Source organism: Podarcis vaucheri (assembly GCF_965113315.1).
Source record: "Podarcis vaucheri genome assembly, chromosome: 7".
NCBI classification, from domain to species: Eukaryota; Metazoa; Chordata; class Lepidosauria; order Squamata; family Lacertidae; genus Podarcis; species Podarcis vaucheri.
Genome location: NC_138765.1, coordinates 8,454,716 through 8,474,303, shown reverse-complemented (window position 1 = coordinate 8,474,303; position 19,588 = coordinate 8,454,716). Strand labels below are relative to the sequence as shown.

General features: G+C 44.8%; 1 protein-coding gene across 1 annotated transcript in view; it reads right to left on the bottom strand.

Moving 5' to 3' along the window:
* Positions 1-1,539: 1,539 nt before the first annotated feature.
* Positions 1,540-19,588, bottom strand: part of LOC309536824 (glucagon receptor-like) — a 49,100-nt gene continuing 31,051 nt past the window's right edge. Inside the window, exons 7-14 of the mRNA XM_082231179.1 lie at positions 16,684-16,840; positions 13,232-13,391; positions 12,942-13,002; positions 11,343-11,412; positions 10,420-10,508; positions 8,032-8,170; positions 7,837-7,878; positions 1,540-2,410 (exon numbers count right to left, since the gene is read on the bottom strand). Coding sequence (XP_082087305.1) covers positions 2,090-2,410; positions 7,837-7,878; positions 8,032-8,170; positions 10,420-10,508; positions 11,343-11,412; positions 12,942-13,002; positions 13,232-13,391; positions 16,684-16,840 — 1,039 coding nt within the window. The 3' untranslated portion in view covers positions 1,540-2,089. The remainder of the gene's footprint in view (positions 2,411-7,836; positions 7,879-8,031; positions 8,171-10,419; positions 10,509-11,342; positions 11,413-12,941; positions 13,003-13,231; positions 13,392-16,683; positions 16,841-19,588) is intronic.

Sequence of the window (19,588 nt, the reverse complement as noted above, 5' to 3'; positions counted from 1 at the left end):
GGTGGAGAATTAAACCATATGAAGAATTAAAGGATAAGTCAATAGGGTGGCTACAGGTTCACCAAATCAATGCCCTATGGAATGAACATAAAAAAATAGGGATGAATGAGAAAAAATCAAAATTCCAGGTGGAAATATTAGAAGGAAAGAGTAAACTCCTATCTAAAATGTACAATCAATTACTGGAATGGGATACTAAAGACGAGGAGGTGAAGGAGGTTATGATAAAGTGGGCCATAGATTTGGGATATAATTTAGAATATGAGAGATGGGTGAAACTTTGGACTAAGGATATGAAATTTACAGCTTGTGTTGGCCTCCGAGAAAATATGGAAAAAATGATGTATCGCTGGCACATCACCCCCGTTAAGCTGGGAAAAATGTACAGGACTGGAGACAAAAGTTGTTGGAGATGTAAAAAAAAAGAGGGCGACTTCCATCATATGTGGTGGTCGTGTGAAGAAGTGAAGAGGTTCTGGGGTTCTATCTATGATGAATTGAAAAAGATACTGAAATACACATTTCCTAAAAAACCAGAAGCATTCCTTCTAGGAATGGTCGGTGAAGAGATTAGGAAAGAAGATCAAACCATGTTCCAGTATGCAATGGCAGCAGCCAGGATACTGTTGGCACAAAATTGGAAATCATCTAATATCCCAACTATTAGTGAATGGCAAAACAAGCTATTTGAGTACTCTGAGCTAGCAAAAATGACACAGAAGATTAGGCACCAGAGTAATAAAAAATTTATCAATGATTGGAATAAATTTATACTATACATGGAAAAAAACTTAGGAAATATTAAAATAACAGTAGGTGAACTATAGAATCTGCGAAGTAAAGATAAAGGTTGAAAGAAGGAAATGCAAGAAGGTTATTAATGCGATATAGCTCAAATCGTGGTGGAGGGAAGTCAGATAATGATATGATAATTAGTACTTTTGGAGAAATGTATATATGTCTTGATGTTTTATTGTCTATTTTTGTTTATTTTTCTTTCTTTTTTGGTATGTTTGTGATTTTAAAATAGTGTATATCGGAAATAAAATTTAATGAAACATCAAAAAAAAATGGAATGGTTTATAATAAATAAAGTAACATTCAATAATCTATTTGAATATAATACAGTGGTACCTCGGGTTAAGAAGGGACACGGGTGGTGCTGTGGGTCAAACCACAGAGCCTAGGACTTGCCGATCAGAAGGTTGGCGGTTCGAATCCCCGCAATGGGGTGAGCTCCCATTGCTGGGTCCCTGCCCCTGCCAACCTAGCAGTTCGAAAGCACATCAAACTGCAAGTAGATAAATAGGTACTGCTCCGGCGGGAAGGTAAACGGCTTTCCGTGCGCTGCTCCAGTTCACCAGAAGCAGCTTAGTCATGCTGGCCACATGACCCAGAAGCTGTACGCCGGCTCCCTTGGATAATAAAGTGAGATGAGTGCCGCAACCCCAGAGTCGGTCATGACTCGACCTAATGGTCAGGGGTCTCTTTACCTTTACCTCGGATTAAGAACTTAATTCGTTCTGGAGGTGCGTTCTTAACCTGAAACTGTTCTTAACCTGAAGGGGCCTCCTGCCGCCGCCGCACGATTTCTGTTCTCATCCTGAAGCAAAGTTCTTAACCCGAGGTACTATTTCTGGGTTAGCAGAGTCTGTAACCTGAAGCGTCTGTAACCTGAAGCATCTGTAACCCGAGGTACCACTGTAGTGCCAAAAAAAAAATTAACTATTGAAAAATATGGTTCTTATACTGGGCCGCCTCGAGGCGATTCTTACATACACTACAGGTGAGTAGGTGACTGGCGTTTGACACGCCCACAGGGGCACAAACAGTTTTGGAAGCCTCTCCAAAGATGGGCTGCTAACCTTTTTCGCCAGCTGGTCCTTCCAGACAGTCAATAAAAACAGCCGCACGCAATGTGCCGTTCACATATCTTGTTCTACGAGAGTTTTCGCATCTTCCAGGAATCCACAGCTGCACTGGGAAGTCTTTTCTTACCACCGGCCCGTATCATGTTTCGGAAAAGCTGACAATCTTCTTCCATATCCTCTGGGATGTCAGAAGACACTGGCGGGGGGGGAGGGGGTGCTCAGCAGCTGACTGGGGGGCAACCAGGGCTCGGAAAAGTCTGCCCGGCGACAGGGACTTCATCCTGGGACTTCATCCTGACAGGGACGTACTGAAAAGATTTGGTGCTGATGTGCGTCTGTGGAGCAACTGCTGTGTTGCCAAAGCCGCCGGGGAGGCCCTGTTCTCCCGGGAGTCTGTGGGGCGGAGGATAAGCGACCTTTTTGCGGCGGCTGCTTCGGCTGTGCCAGGAAGCCCAGTGGCTGAGGCTGTGGCCCTGCTTCTCCAGCAGACTGCTGCCCAGCTTCCACCTCTGCCATGTCCTTTGGATCTGGGATTGGACCTGGAGGAAGAAGAAAGAAAATTGGGGGTGATGCCATGGCAGCCTGCCTAGGACCATCAGAAGCCAATACAGTGGGACTTCAGGTTACATACGCTTCAGGTTACATACGCTTCAGGTTACAGACTCCGCTAACCCAGAAATAATACCTCGGGTTAAGAACTTTGCTTCAGGATGAGAACAGAAATTGTGCAGCGGCAGCAGGAGGCCCCATTAGCTAAAGTGGTGCTTCAGGTTAAGAACAGTTTCAGGTTAAGAACAGACCTCCAGAACGAAGTAAGTTCTTAACTCGAGGTACCACCGTGCTCCAGCGGCACGGTGGCAGCAGGAGGCCCCATTAGCTAAAGTGGTGCTTCAGGTTAAGAACAGTTTCAGGTTAAGAATGGACCTCTGGAATGAATTAAGTTCTTAACCTGAGGTACCACTGTAGAAAAAAGACAGTCACAGAACCGAGAAATTGCACAAAAGAAATGAAATACCGTGAATATCCCAGAAACGAGAAGTAATTGACTAGAAATATTATCTTATAGGGGACGCGGGTGGCGCTGTAGGTTAAACCAGTGTTCCCCAACCTTGGGCCTCCAGCTGTTTTGGACTACAATTCCCATCATCCTTGACCACTGGTATTGCTAGTGAGGGATGATGGGAGTTGTAGTCCAAAAACAGCTGGAGGCCCAAGGTTGGGGAACACTGGGTTAAACCACAGAGCTGAGGATGTGCCGATCAGAAGGTCGGTGGTTCGAATCCCTGCGACAGGGTGAGCTCCCGTTGCTCGGTCCCTGCTCCTGCAAACCTAGCAGTTCGAAAGCACGTCAAAGTCCAAGTAGATAAAAGGTACCGCTCTGGCGGGAAGGTAAATGGCATTTCCATGCGCTGCTCTGGTTCGCCAGAAGCGGCTTAGTCATGGTGGCCACATGAACTGGAAGCTGTACGCCGGCTCCCTCGGCCAATAAAGCGAGATGAGCGCCGCAACCCCAGAGTCGGCCACGACTGGACTTAATGGTCAGGGGTCCCTTTACCTTTACCTTTTTATTATCTTATAGAATTAAGCTAAATAACAAAAATCAAAAAGTTTAAGGAAGAAATTAGAAAAACCTAGAATTGGAGAAAGCCTTAACGGGATGCGGGCTACAAACCTCGTTTCACTGAACTATTCAGTTTCCTCAGAAGGAAATAGAGAAATCATAAAAATCATTGTTTAAAATGTTAAAAATTTAAGGTCTAGGACCATCAGAAGAGCTGGATCAGGCCAGTGGCTTATCTGGTCCACCATCTGAAGGAAACCCTCAAGCAGGATTCGAACACAGGAGTCCTCTCCCTTCCTGGGGATTCCAGCAACAGGTATTCAGAGGCAAGAGCACAGCCATCGTACAACAAACCATATCGGAAGTACTGTACAGTGGTACCTCGCAAGACGAATGCCTCGCAAGACAAAAAACTCGCTAGACGAAAGGGTTTTTTGAGCTGCTTCGCAAGACGATTTTCCCTATGGGCTTGCTTCGCAAGACGGCAGCAATGAAATCGAATCCATTGGGCATGTCATCTTATACTGCCCATTATATCGAGACTCAAGAAAAGAGCTGATCGAACCGATTCTGAGGAAAATACCTCGTAGTACAGACGACACCTATATCAGACACCTCTTAGCTGACAAAGAGCCCGAAATTAACAGGGCCGTGGCAAAGTACTGTTACATTGCAACAAGAATGCACAAGAGAGCATTGTTGGCTGCCCACTCTCCACCTTAGAGCAGATTTGTGCCACAAGGTGCCATAGAAAGGCACTGGACATAGTAAAAGATCCATCGCATCCTGGTCACTGTCTCTTCGAGCTCCTGCTGTCGGGACGGAGATACAGGACGGTGAAGACAAGAACGAGCCGTCTTAAGAACAGCTTCTTCCCCAGAGCGATCTCGGCCCTGAATGGGAAGCCTGGACTTTGAAAGTCATCTAATCTTCCTTGCTGTTTTATACTGTATTGTTTTAATTAGTGTTTTTATAGTTGTTTTGATTTTGTGTGGAGTGCCCTACCTGGGTGGATGGAGCAGCCAAGTAATTTCGTTGTCCCCGAGAGGGGGCAATGACAATAAAGATATTATTATTATTATTATTATTATTATTATTATTATTATTATTGAATAAGACGAGCAAAAGGAGCTCAAACTGTAAACATCGAAGGAACGATAATAAACAGTAGCGACTTCTGAACTGAATTTTAAAAACTCAAAACTCAAAACCTGGTCATAAATATAAGCACCAATTCTGAGAATTGGCCATATTTTTACTGCTACTTCTAGCACAATGCTACTCTTAATGTCATATTTTATAAATTGCTTCCTGGTCATTGACTGTATTAAAGATATTTGATTTTGTATTGCAAGTTTGTTTCCTTTTTCTTAACACCGCTAATACAGTTGCGACTTGACTTCGAGGAGCAACTCATAGAACGTGGTGTGGTAGCCTTTTTTGAGGTTTTTAAAGACTTTGGTGATTTTTGAAGCTTTTCCAAAACTTTCCCGACACCGTGCTTCGCAAGACGAAAAAAACCCGCAAGACGACAAAACTCGCGGAACCAATTAATTTCGTCTTGCGAGGCACCACTGTATTTGCCAAAAAAAAAAACCCCCAAACGCTCAACAACGATTTTCACAACGATTTTCACCCCTGCTTTTAAAGGCATCCAAATTGGAATTCTGGGTGCCGAAAGAGCAAAAAAGGCTACAGTGGGACCTTGGTTCTCAAACACCTTGGTACTCAAACACCAGTAAGTGTTCTGGTTTGCAAACTTTTTTTGGAAGCCGAACGTGCTCCGTTTTCAGTGTTATGCTTCTGATTTGAGTGCCACACTTCTGTTTCGAGTATTATGCTGAAGTCTGTCTGTTTTTGCTATTTATTTTGTGTTTTTGTGGGTTTTCTGTTTTGTTTTTGTGGCTCTGCGGAACCCGGTTCAGCTCCCGATTGATTGTGCAACTGCAGTACATTGTTTTATTGCTTTCATTTTATGGATCAATGGTCTCGTTACATAGTAAAATTCATGCTAAATTGCTGTTTTAGGGGTTGTTTTTAAAAGTCTGGAACGGATTAATCCATTTTACATTACTTTCTATGGGAAAGCGTGCCTTGGTTTTGGAACGCTTTGATTTTGGAACGGACTTCCGGAACAGATTCAGTTGGAGAACCAAGGTGCCACTGTATTTATGTATGCGACCACAGCTGCACGGATGTTATTGGCCCAGAGATGGAAAGAAGATAAAGCCCCGATATACCGAAATAATTGAAAAGACTGTTCATGTACGCTACTACGGCTGCAAGGATGCTGCTTGCCCAGAAATGGGAAAATGACAAAATGCCTACGAAGGCGGACTGACAGATGAAACTACTGTATTACGCGGAAATGGCAAGATGATTGTCTGGGAAAATCAGAAATCAGGAAGATCGAAACTTAGTAGAGATTGGGATAAATATAAAGGTAAAGGGACCCCTGACCATTTGGTCCAGTCGTGACCAACTCTGGGGTTGCGGCGCTCATCTCGCTTTACTGGCCGAGGGAGCCAGCGTACAGCTTCTGGGTCATGTGGCCAGCATGACTAAGCCGCTTCTGGCGAGCCAGAGCAGTGCACGGAAACGCTGTTTACCTTCCCACCGGAGTGGTACCTATTTATCTACTTGCACTTTGACGTGCTTTCAAACTGCTAGGTGGGCAGGAGCTGGGACCGAGCAATGGGAGCTTACCCCATCGCAGGGATTCGAACCGTTGACCTTCTGATCGGCAAGCCCTAGGCTCTGTGGTTTAACCCACAGTGCCACCCGCGTCCCACCCCGGGAGAAATATTGATTGTATTTAAAAGAACACTGTAAACACCTGAACTCTTTGGCAGGCTTTAAATAACTCTTGCAATGTTACAAAGACTTTGGAAACAACGGGGGACTGTAATTTGGATGAACTATAATATGCAGTTGACATACGTATTTAAAGAAGCCACGGAGGGAAGAAAGGAAGTCCTAAGATTCTAAAGAATCTTGTTTTATTTTCAATGGGTTCAAGAATGTTACAGTGGTGCCTCGCAAGACGAAAATAATCCGTTCCGCGAGTCTCTTCGTCTAGCGGTTTTTTCGTCTTGTGAAGCAACCCTATTAGCGGCTTAGCAGATTAGCGCTATTAGCGGTTTAGCGGCTATTAAAGGCTTAGCGGCTAAAAGGCTATTAGCGGCTTAGAGGCTTAGAAAAAGGGGGGGAAGCGAAAAAAATTGCAAGACTCGCAAGACGTTTTCATCTTGCGAAGCAAGCCCATAGGGAAATTCGTCTTGCGAAGCGCATCGAAAGACGGGAAACCCTTTCGTCTAGCGGGTTTTTCGTCTTGCGAGGCATTCGTCTTGCGGGGCATCACTGTAATTGTGTGATTGATTCTATAAAACCAAATAAAAATTATTTCGAAAGAAAAAGATAAAGTCCCAAACAGAGAAGAATGGCAGATTCCGAAATGGCAGAAATGATCGGAAGAATTAGAAATGAGGAAGACCAAAATTTTAATAAGGAATGGGGAAAATTTACAATTTCTCTTAAAAACCATGGTAAACAGTTAAAACCGTTAGTAGGATTGGAATAGCACTTGTAGTTATAATGGTGAATTTTGGATATAACGGAGATGTAAAAGGTTTGGATTATTATAAAAGATGCAGGAGGAAATGACTAACAATAGGACCCACAAAGGAGATTTTTTGGAATCTTGTTTCTATGTTGTATGTTGCACATGTGATTGTAAAAATTTAATTTGCAAAAACAAATTAATAAATTAATATTTAAAAAAATTAAAGCGATCCAAATTGGTGGACATTGCTCTAACCACGACAGGACGCTGCCTTAGAATTCAGGGAAGAGGGTGACTCTGAGCACATGCTCAGCCCAGGAGTTTGTGACCAGTAGGAACAAGCTTACTAGTCCAAGTTTGCACAAAAAACCTACTCCTAGACTTTGAGCTTATGAATTATGGTGCTGGAATTCTGGTGCTGGAGGAGACTCTTGAGAGTCCCATGGACTGCAAGAAGATCAAACCTCTCCATTCTGAAGGAAATCAGCCCTGAGTGCTCACTGGAAGGACAGATCCTGAAGCTGAGGCTCCAAGACTTTGGCCACCTCATGAGAAGAGAAGACTCCCTGGAAAAGACCCTGATGTTGGGAAAGATGGAGGGCACAAGGAGAAGGGGACAACAGAGGAAGAGATGGTTGGACAGTGTTCTCGAAGCTACCAGCATGAGTTTGAACAAACTGCGGGAGGCAGAGGAAGTCAGGAGTGCCCGGCGTGCTCTGGTCCAGGGGGTCACAAAGAGTCAGACATGACTAAACGACTAAACAACAACAACAATAAAGACTTTGAGCCAGCCAGCTCCACGCTTGCACAAGGAGAAGCAGAATGCCTTTCCAATGACCTACCTCTTTATTGACAAAGCAGTAGAGGATGCTCACCAGCAAGCCCTGAAAGAATAATAATATTTTTTTTAATTTTAAAAAATGTGACAGGACAGAGGACTGATAACACGCTGCAAACTTATAATTGCAGAAGGCTGAAAAGTAGGGTAGGCGTGCTCTAAATGATAAGAACACGGATATCAAAGATCTACCCAGTACCTGTAAGGAGTTGAGCAACAACTCAAAGAAGAATTTGACGTATCGCAAGGTGCCCTGGGCATGTTCCTCAGTGACCAGCACAAATACCACCTCATGAATCCCCAGCAGCGGGATGAGGGTCAGCGTTGACTTGGCCAACCTAAAAAGAAGCGAAGAAATGGAGTGAGTTTCTGGGCATGTGCGAAGCGGGGAACTAAGAGGCTTTGCCACGTTGGTCACGCACGCTGTAAATATCCCCTCAAAAATCCACAGTGGATTGTGTTGCGCCACACACACCTGTAAAAGCCATTTTGTGACATGCCACACCCTCGCGGCAGCCATTTTGTGGCTGGCGCCCATGACACTTTCTCATATCCTGAATGTGTGCTCACTAGCCAAAGCAAGGGTTGGGGAAAGAAGCATGGAAGCTTTGCTCCAGAGGTTGCAAAATATTTATCTGGATGTGGCTCTCTTGCTTTTGTTCTCTTTTGTTTTTTTTTATAATAATTTTTATTACATTTTTTCCAAATTACAAATAAGAAAAGACAGAATAAAAGAAAAGATAAGAAAAAAGAACAAAAAATAACATCCATTTCAATAACTTATTTCAAATTTCCATTGGACTTCCCCGCGTCTCCCGCATAGTGCATTCTTGATAATAAAGTCATCAGCAAATTATACCCTTATTTCGTGTTTTTCTTTATATTTTCAATTGCAATTTAAGTTTAAATCTCTTGTTCTCCGTTTACTCTAAAAATATAACCTGATATCATTTAATCCATTTAAACTTTGGTTCTTTCCCAAATGTTAACAATTTCCTAAATAATTAAACTTCATTGCTGGGGCTAACGTTCTAAATCATACGACATCTTATGTTTCATACAACTTATAATACTTTTGCAAATAGTCTTTGAATTTTTTCCAATCCTCCTCCATTGCCTCTTCTCCCAGATCCCGGATTCTTGCAGTCATCTCAGCCAGTTCCATGTAGTTCATCAGTTGCGTCTGCCACTCCTCCAGTGTGGGCAAATCTTGGGTCTTCCAATACTTGGCGATAAGAATTCTTGCTGCAGTTGTAGCATACATAAAAAAAGTTCTATCCTTTTTTAACACCTTCTGGCCGACAATGCCCAGAAGGAAGGCCTCTGGTTTCTTGGGAAAGGTGTACTTAAACACCTTCTTTAACTCATTATAGATCATTTCCCAAAAGGCCTTCAATCTTGGGCACGTCCACCAGAGGTGAAAGAATGTCCCTTCAGCCTCCTTACATTTCCAACATTTATTATCAGACAAATGGTATATCTTAGCGAGTTTGACTGGGGTCATGTACCACCTGTATACCATTTTCATAATGTTTTCTTTCAAGGCATTACATGCCGTAAACTTCATACCGGTGGTCCATAACTTTTCCCAGTCTTCTGACATGATATTGTAACCAATGTCTTGAGCCCATTTTATCATGGCTGTTTTAACTATTTCATCCTGAGTGTTCCATTTAAGCAGCAAGTTGTACATTCTCGAAATTACCTTGGTCTGCTTTTGTTCTCTTTTGAAGGAAGTTCTACAAGTAAAGCTTGAATTCAACTTATGGGCCTGGGCAATGTTTTATTCCAAAAGGAGTCATTTTTTAATGCATCCAGTTGGTTCCTGTTGTGCATTGTTAATATCTGCAATAAGCCATGGGTGGAATGGGTGCATGCTCTAGTTATCTCTTGCCTGGACTACTCTATGCGCTCTATGTGGGGCTACCTTTGAAGGTGACCCGGAAACTGCAGTTTATCCAGAATGCGACAGCTAGACTGGTGACTGGGAACGGCCGCCGAGACCATATAACGCCAGTCTTGAAAGACCTACACTGGCTCCCAGTACGTTTCCGAACACAATCCAAAGCGTTGGTGCTGACCTTGAAAGCTCTTAACGGCCTCGGTCCAGTATACCTGAAGGAGCGTCTCCACCCCCATTGTTCTGCCTGGACAATGAGGTCCAGCGCTGAGAGCCTTCTGGTGGTTCCCTCACTGCGAGAAGCCAAGTTACAGGGAACCAGGCAGAGGGCCTTCTTGGTAGTGGCACCCACCCTATGGAACGCCCTTCCACCAGATGTCAAAGAGAAGAACAACTACCAGACTTTTAGAAGACATCTGAAGGCAGCCTTGTTTAGGGAAGCTTTTAATGTTTAATAGACTATTGTATTTTAGTGTTCTGTTGGAAGCCGCACAGAGTGGCTGAGGAAACTTAGCCAGATGGGTGGGGTATTAATAATAATAATAATAATAATAATAATGAATAATAATAATAAATTTATTATCAGATAGTTGCTGTTTTTCAAGAAGTCAACTCTTTCTACAAAATGCCTGATTGGGTGACAGGCAATCTCTTGCCTTTCGACTGCCCCGGCGATTTCTCACCTACCTGAATTTGTAATCTGTGTAACGCATCTGTTGCGCCCGGAGTTTGGAGACCAGGATCTTGATGATGCGTATGAAGATCACAAAGTTGACCTGGAAAAGGGGAAACAAGGAAAGGGGTCCGATCGGCAGCAACGTCTTCAATCCAGCCGCGTCACCCCTCTGATGTCTGCCACCGATATCAGCAATGCCACAGGCATAGTGACATTAGACAATGGGCACATCCTCAAAAATTGTTCTTAGTCTGCCTGTTCCTGCATTGGGAGGGCGGTTTAAGAACCACATGACATTCCCTCTGTTCTGTTCACATACCTGATGTCCCAGGGCAAAAAACCCCAATGTTTCTCCTACGCTAGTACAGTGGTACCTCGGGTTAAGAACTTAATTCATTCTGGAGGTCCATTCTTAACCTGAAACTGTTCTTAACCTGACGCATCACTTTAGCTAATGGGGCCTCCTGCTGCCACCAAGCGATTTCTGTTCTCATCCTGAAGCAAAGTTCTTAACCTGAGGTACTATTTCTTGGTTAGTGGAGTCTGTAACCTGAAGCATCTGCAACCCGAGGTACCACTGTACTGCAAAAAAGATATTTGATACACTCACATGACACTTTCTCCTTAATACAGTGGTACCTCAGGTTAAGAACTTAATTCATTCTGGAGGTCCGTTCTTAACTTGAAACTGTTCTTAACCTGAAGCACCACTTTAGCTAATGGGGCCTCCTGCTGCCGCAGTGCTGCCAGAGCACAATTTCTGTTCTCATCCTGAAGCAAAGTTCTTAACCTAAGGTACTATTTCTGGGTTAGCGGAGTCTGTAACCTGACGCGTATGTAACCCGAGGTACCACTGTAAATCTTTCTAACCTCCTGAGAGGCACCAATGCTCTGAAAGAGTAAAAGGCAGTTTCTCTGTTCCTCGGCAACTTACAAAGATTGCTAGCAGAATCGGGCAGCGGATGATCCACCAATAGCCCATGTTGTCGTTTCTCTCCCAGCATCTGTGGAAGGAGGTGGGGAGCAATTAAAAAGGGGTCAGCAGGTCGAAGGAGGGATGGCAACCCTTGTCTACCGATCGGCAATTGCGCCTCGGTTGTCAAACGTTTCGGAAGTCGAAGAGGCTTCTGGAACGGATTACGTTCAACAACTGAGGTTCCACTGTATATAACACCATTCACACACACATGAAGTTTACAAGAATTATACGTAAAAGGCAGTAAAATATATATATAAGATGTTAGAATCAGAAATCAGCCAGCTAGGTTGGATCAGGTTGGATGGCGGCTAACAGATTGAGGTTGAATCCTGACAAGACAGAAGTACTGTTTTTGGGGGACAGGAGGCGGGCAGGTGTGGAGGTTTCCCTGGTCCTGAATGGGGTAACTGTGCCCCTGAAGGACCAGGTGCGCAGCCTGGGAGTCATTTTGGACTCACAGCTGTCCATGGAGGCACAGGTCAATTCTGTGTCCAGGACGGCTGTCTACCAGCTCCACCTGGTACGCAGGCTGAGACCCTATCTGCCCGCGGACTGCCTCGCCAGAGTGGTGCATGCTCTGGTTATCTCCCACTTGGATTACTGCAATGCACTCTACGTGGGGCTACCTTTGAAGGTGACCCAGAAACTACAACTAATCCAGAACGCGGCAGCTAGACTGGTGTCTGGGAGCGGCCGCAGAGACCATGTAACACCGGTCTTGAAAGACCTACATTGGCTCCCAGTACGTTTCCGAGCACAATTCAAAGTGTTGGTGCTGACCTTTAAAGCCCTAAACGGCCTTGGTCCAGTATATCTGAAGGAGCGTCTCCACCCCCATCATTCTGCCCGGACGCTGAGGTCCAGCTCCGAGGGCCTTCTGGCAGTTCCCTCATTGCGAGAAGCCAAGTTACAGGGAACCAGGCACAGGGCCTTCTCGGTAGTGGCACCCGCCCTGTGGAATGCCCTCCCACCAGATGTCAAAGAGAACAACAACTACCAGGCTTTTAGAAGACATCTGAAGGCAGCCCTGTTTCGGGAAGCTTTTAATGTTTGATGTATTATAGTATTTTAATATTCTTTTGGAAGCCGCCCAGAGTGGCTGGGGAAGCCCAGCCAGATGGGCGGGGTATGAATATTAAATTATTATTATTATAGCTATTATGGAAAGATGCATTCTGACAGAATATAAAAGTTATCAGGAGGCGTTGAAATGTTGAAATGGGAGGGCGCAGTCCATGTTTATTCAAAGGTAAACCTTTGTCGGTCGCAACTGGACCTAATGGTCAGGGGTTCCTTTACCTTTAAGTCGTTGAGAGCAATTTTATACCACCCTTTCTCCAATGAGTTTACGGAACAAGCACAGCTTTGCTCTCCCGACCCCTGTTTTAACCTGTGACAACCCTGTAAACTGGTTTCACCCGTAGAGGTTCCCTGGTCCTATTCTGGCATGATAAATAGCCACTACTCTAGAAGTGCAATCTAAGTTCTTTTAGAACCCTAAGAAAAATAGACATCTAATGTGAAGTAGAAGATTTTTTTGGCCCAGGTACTTACTCGTTGTTTTCATAGAGGTATCTCACAATCACCCAAGGGATGACAAAAAGGATTGGTGCCCCTGCAAGAGACATAATTAAGAGGACTCGACTAACGTATCTGGATAATGGGTACAATTGCCTTCTACCTCTCATGCTTCCCTTTCGTTTTACAGGTAGCTTTGAGCATTGTTGCCTCCATTACTGAGCATCCCAGCCCCTGAATTAAGCTCTCCCGCAATGTTCGCAACCACCACTGTTCTCCCGTTGTCTCTTTTTCCATCAGGACTTGGCGCTGGGCAGCTAACTCACCCCATCCGATGAGCAGGTAGCCTGAGAAATAGCTTTCTTCCGAAAAGGCCATTGGTCCTAGCAGGTTGTGTAGGTAGAGGCCTTCCACCAGGAGCCAGTAGTAGTTTGCACAGACGCAGTACTGGGTTAAGATCTGTGCCAGCCGGCAGCCGGCCACAGCCTGAAAAGGAAGAGGAGGAGAATCTGAACACTCGTTTTTTTGGTTCCCGAGCTCTTGTGGGAGCCGGCTGATTCGCGCCAGAGCGCCTGTCCCCAAAGCTGGACATTTCGGGATGCAATCCAAAGCCCGGAATAGCTTCTGTAATTATCAGGGACTGAGCAGAGGAGGAGAAAAGCAATGACAAACCTAGAGAGCATCTTAAAAAGCAGAGACATCACCTTGCCGACAAAGGTCCATATACATTACACATGACTAAGCCATTTTTCACCTTCTCACCCCTTGCCTTTTCCTGTAAGACCTATTGCAGTCGTTAAGAGTCGTCAACAGGCTCATCTCAGCTATCTGCCTATCACCCATTCCCACCACCCTTCTGAGTAATACCCCTCCCCACCTTCTCACTATATAGAAGGATCTGGCAACTTCTGTTTCAGTGTATCTGAAGAAGTGTGCATGCACACGAAAGCTCATACCAAGAACTAACTTAGTTGGTCTTTAAGGTGCTACTGGAAGGAATTTTTTATTTTGACTAAAGGTCCATATAGTTAAAGCTATGGTTTTCCCAGTAGTGATGTATGGAAGTGAGAGCTGGACCATAAAGAAGGCTGATCGCCGAAGAATGGATGCTTTTGAATTATGGTGCTGGAGGAGACTCTAGAGAGTCCCATGGGCTGCAAGAAGATCAAACCGATCCATTCTGAAGGAAATCAGCCCTGAGTGCTCACTGGAAGGACAGATCCTGAAGCTGAGGCTCCAAGACTTTGGCCACCTCATGAGAAGAGAAGACTCCCTGGAAAAGACCCTGATGTTGGGAAAGATGGAGGGCACAAGGAGAAGGGGACGACAGAGGACGAGATGGTGGGACGGTGTTCTGAAAGCTACCAGCATGAGTTTGACCAAACTGCAGGAGGCAGTGGAAGACAGGAGTGCCTGGCGTGCTCTGGTCCATGGGGTCACGAAGAGTCGGACATGACTAAAGGACTAAACAACAACAAGAGCAGAGGAGGAATGGTGGAGACCCCATCCTGACCCTTCCAGGGAGGAGGAAGAGGAAGACTGTTTAGATTTACAACAGGGGTTTGAGGGAGGTCACAGCTCAGAGGCAGATGAGGCGGAAAGTTGGGAGATACTGAGAGAGGAGGAAGAGGAACTGTCTTTAGAAAGCATTCCAGATCTCTCCCCTCTCCCAGAACCCAGCGAGCCTTGAAAGTAGGAAAGCAAAAAGCTCAAAGGCAGAGGGGCACTTATCAGCACCCGTAGGAGAGACAATGAGACTGACGAATGAGGAAGTGGGAGAGACGGGGGGGGGGGGGCGAGATTCACCTGGGACAACGCCATTATCCAAGGGTCTGGGTTCTATAGCCTCTACGATATGATAATCTTTATTGTCATTGTCCCAAATAGAACAACAAAATTGAAAATCTACATCAGACATTCAGAAACCAACAAGCCTGCTATCCCAGCTATCCCAGCCTTGTTAGCCCCCTAAAAACTCTGATACCCCATAATTAAATACAATATACTCCCATAGAGACTACCTTACACTGCATTTAACAAGCATTTAAAACCAAAATCGCATTTGAATAGAAACTGTTTTTCAGGCGACTAGTCCTAGTCTTTATAACCCTGTACCTTCTTCCAGAAGGCAGAAGCTGAAAGAGATCATTTCCGGGGTGTGCAGTATCCTGCACTATCTCTGCAGCTTTCTTCTGGCACCTGGAAGCATAGATTTGATCCAAGGTGTGAAGAGTTCACCCAATTATTCTCTCCGCAGTCTTTACAACCCTGTAAATACTGTAATAAATTCCATAAATTGTAAATTCTGTAATTCTGTAAATTCTGAATAAAAAGCGGACGACAAGGAACATTTCCTTGTCTTTCTTCGTTCCTGGGCAACTGGCCGTGGGAGTCGCTGGTAGCAGCCTGACAGTAATTCTGGGATGCCCCACAGGAACGGCTAAGGGAGCTGGGCATGTTTAGCCTGGAGAAGCGGAGGTTAAGGGGTGATATGATAGCCATGTTCGAATATATAAAAGGATGTCATATAGAGGAGGGAGAAAGGTTGTTTTCTGCTGCTCCAGAGAAGCGGACACGGAGCAATGGATCCAAACTACGAGAAAGAAGATTCCACCTAAACATTAGGAAGAACTTCCTGACAGTAAGAGCTGTTTGACAGTGGAATTTGCTGCCAAGGAGTGTGGTGGCGTCTCCTTCTTTTGAGGTCTTTAAGCAGAGGCTTGACAACCATATGTCAGGAGTGCTCTGATGTTGTTTCCTGCTTGGCAGGGGGTTGGACTCGATGGTCCTTGCGGTCTATTCCAACTCTATGATTCTATTCTATTCCATGAAATTGCGACGGTTGAGCAGCGTGCAATGGCCCATTCAGTCCACCATCCAATTCTCTTTTTTTAAATAAAATTTTTATTAGGATTTTCTCATTTTTTTTAGACAAACACAAACACAAAAACATAAACATACACATCAACACTACACACAAATAACACATATAATTTTAAAACCTTATTTTCTTAACCACTGTCCCGGACTTCCCCCACCTCCCCTTCTTGCATCCCAATTCCAAAATTTAGCTCAGCAAGTTCTTTATACCCAAATTATCCCTTATTATTATTTTACTTAATTCGTCTTAATTAGCCAATTTTAAACTTCTAGACCTCCTTTTAATACTCGACATTAACCCCTTTTTCTAAGGTCGACCCAAGTTCCCTTTCACGAGGTTCCCAATTATTAAAATAATTACAAGACAACCTATCAAATAAAACATATAGTTATACCCCTTTGGATTCCAAAGCTTTCCCCCCCTCCCCCAGTTTCGATCCCCCCAAAATTGTCCTTCAGTCTGTCGGCTCTCAGCCTGGATCTATCAGGCTCTTAAATCTCTCTCAGTCCCTTTCAGCCGGTTTTGTTGGCAGTCCTTTATGTTGAACATCATATCTCGGAGCATCTTTGACCCAATAGGGTCTATATTTTTTCCAACCAGTCCACCATATTCGAAGAAAGAGTCCAGGTCTTGCTTCTTACTCTTTCTAAGTTCCAGCATCCAATTCTCACAAACAGATGCCTGGGAGAAACCTACCAAGCAAAAGAGCACTCTCCCCTCCCTCGATTTCTAGCAACCGCCTTCTGCATGAGTGAGTTCCATAGTTTATGCCTTGCTTGAAAAATTAATTTCTTTTGTCTGTCCAGGATCTCCCAACACGACGCCCATGCTCCCCCCCTCTGGTCCCGGCTGGACCCCTCCCACCTCCCCTCCCTCAAATTGCAGTTGCCATGATACCTGTCCCAAAGGAAGGTGCGAGAGGTCCCCTTCGTCCTGGAAGTCCTTGGGGAAGTGCAGCCGCAGGAAGGTGTCCCGGGTGAGGATGGAGACGGCCCGCAGCATGAAGGAGGCGAAGAGATTCATGTGGATGTAATTGCGGATGCAACGGAGTTTCCTGGAAATGGGCAGAGAACAGTGGGCAGGGGTCAGGGAGAAGTCAGTTGTGCCCCAAATCTGCACACCTCGAGCCAGGATCCAAGACTGCTAGACAGGGTTTTAACAGAAACCAAATCTCATTCTTGCACTTTCGATCAGGTATATGAAGACGAGCAGCAAAGTCAGTCCTCAGGGAATGTGCAGGCGACCTTGGAACGGACAGCTCACGGAAGAACCCCGACCAAACCCAAGAGGAGGCGTGTAGTGGTGATAGGGGATTCCCTACTGAGGGGAACAGAAGCAGTGATCTGTGGGCCTGACAAGATGTCTCGGGAAGTGTGCTGTCTCCCCGGGGCTAAGATCCAAGATGTAACTGAACGACTGCAAGGAATCATAAAACCCACTGACAAATACCCCTTCCTCTTGGTTCATGTGGGAACCAATGACACTGCAAGCAATAGCCTCCAGAAGATCAAAAGAGACTACGAGGCTCTCGGCAGGAAATTGAAGCAACTAAATGCACAAATTGTCATCTCATCTGTCCTCCCAGTTGAACGACGTGGCCCAGGGAGAGAGGGGAAAATAGTGGAAGTGAACAGCTGGCTTCGCAAATGGTGTAAACAGGAACGGTTTGGATTCTTAGATCACGGACTGCAGTTTCTTGAAGATGGACTTCTGGCAAGTGATGGGCTGCACCTCACAACGGTTGGGAGAAATGTTTTTGCCAAAAATCTCAGAAACCTCATCAGGAGGGCTTTAAACTGACTAATGTGGGGGAGGGAGACAGTGCTCCTGAAGGTAGGAGTCTATCAATTAATGAAGATGATCATCCAAATGTCATAGACCAAATGGAGCAAACAGCATGCGGACCTAGTGGTGGGAGGAAAAAATCCTTAAATAAGAGACACGGGGGAATGATTAATGGACTTCAATGTCTGTACACTAATGCGCAAAGCATGGGAAATAAACAAGATGAGCTTGAGCTCTTGGTACAGCAAACTAAATATGACATAATAGGCATCACTGAAACCTGGTGGGATAAGTCCCACGATTGGAATGTAATAATGGGGGGATACAATCTATTTCAGAGAAACAGACCAGACAAGAAAGGAGGAGGAGTGGCGTTATATGTCAGGGATGTGTATACCTGTGAAGAGATCCAAGATTTAGATCCTCAAAGCCAAAGTGAGAGCATTTGGGTCAAAATTAAGGGAGAGAAGAATAACAGAGACCTCATTGTGGGAGTTTACTATAGATCCCCAAGCCAAACGGAGGACATAGATGATGCCTTCCTGGAACAGATGGCCAAGCATGCAAAAGGAAGGGAGATAGTAGTAATGGGGGACTTCAATTACCCGGATATTTGTTGGACGTCAAACTCAGCCAAGAGCATAAGGTCAAACAGATTCCTCACTGGCCTTGCAGACAACTTCATTGTCCAGAAAGTGGGAGAAGCAACAAGAGGAACAGCCATTTTAGATCTGGTCCTAACCAATGTTGATGACCTGGTTAGTGGGGTAGAAGTGGAAGGATCATTAGGCGCGAGTGATCATGCTCTTCTGAAGTTTACTATACAGCGGAAAGGAGCAGCCAAGCATACTAGGACTCAATTTCTTGACTTTAAGAAAGCCGACTTCATAAAACTTAGGGAAGTGCTGGGTGAGATCCCATGGACAGTAATACTAAAAGGAAAGGGAGTTCATGGTGGCTGGGAGTTTGTTAAGAGGGAGATAGTAAAAGCACAACTTCAGGCAATACCAATGAGACGGAAACATGGAAGGTGCCTAAAGAAGCCAGGGTGGCTATCTAAAGAACTTTTAACTGAATTAAGATTAAAAAAGGATGTGTACAAAAAATGGAAAAGGGGGGAAACCACCAAAGAGGAATTCAAACAAATAGCCAGCACGTGTAGACACAAAGTCAGAAAAGCTAAAGCACAGAATGAACTCAGGCTTGCTAGAGAGGTTAAAAGCAACAAAAAAGGCTTTTATGGGTATGTTCGTAGCAAAAGGAAGAACAAAGAAACAATGGGGTCACTCAGAGGAGAAGATGGTGAAATGCAAACAGGGGATACAGAAAGGGCTGAACTACTCAATGCCTTCTTTGCCTCAGTCTTCTCCGATAAAGAAAACAATGCCCGACCTGAAGAATTTGGAGCAAATGATTCAGCAAAGGAAACACAGCCCAGAATAACTAAGGAGATTGTACAAGAATATTTGGCTAGTTTAGATGTATTCAAGTCTCCAGGGCCAGATGAACTGCATCCAAGAGTATTAAGAGAACTGGCAGATGTGATCTCAGAACCACTGGCAGTCATCTTTGAGAATTCCTGGAGAACAGGCGAAGTCCCGGCAGACTGGAGGAGGGCAAATGTTGTCCCTATTTTCAAAAAGGGGAAAAGAGAGGACCCAAATAATTACCGCCCAGTCAGTCTGACATCAATAGCAGGGAAGATTCTGGAGCAGATCATTAAGCAAACAGTCTGTGAGCACCTAGAAAGGAATGCTGTGATCACCAATAGTCAGCATGGATTTCTGAAAAATAAATCATGTCAGACTAACCTGATCTCGTTTTTTGACAGAATTACAAGCCTGGTAGATGAAGGGAACGCAGTGGATGTAGCCTACCTTGATTTCAGCAAGGCATTTGACAAGGTGCCCCATGATATTCTTGTAAAGAAGCTGGTAAAATGCGGTCTTGACTATGCTACCACTCAGTGGATTTGTAACTGGCTGACTGACCGAACCCAAAGGGTGCTCATCAATGG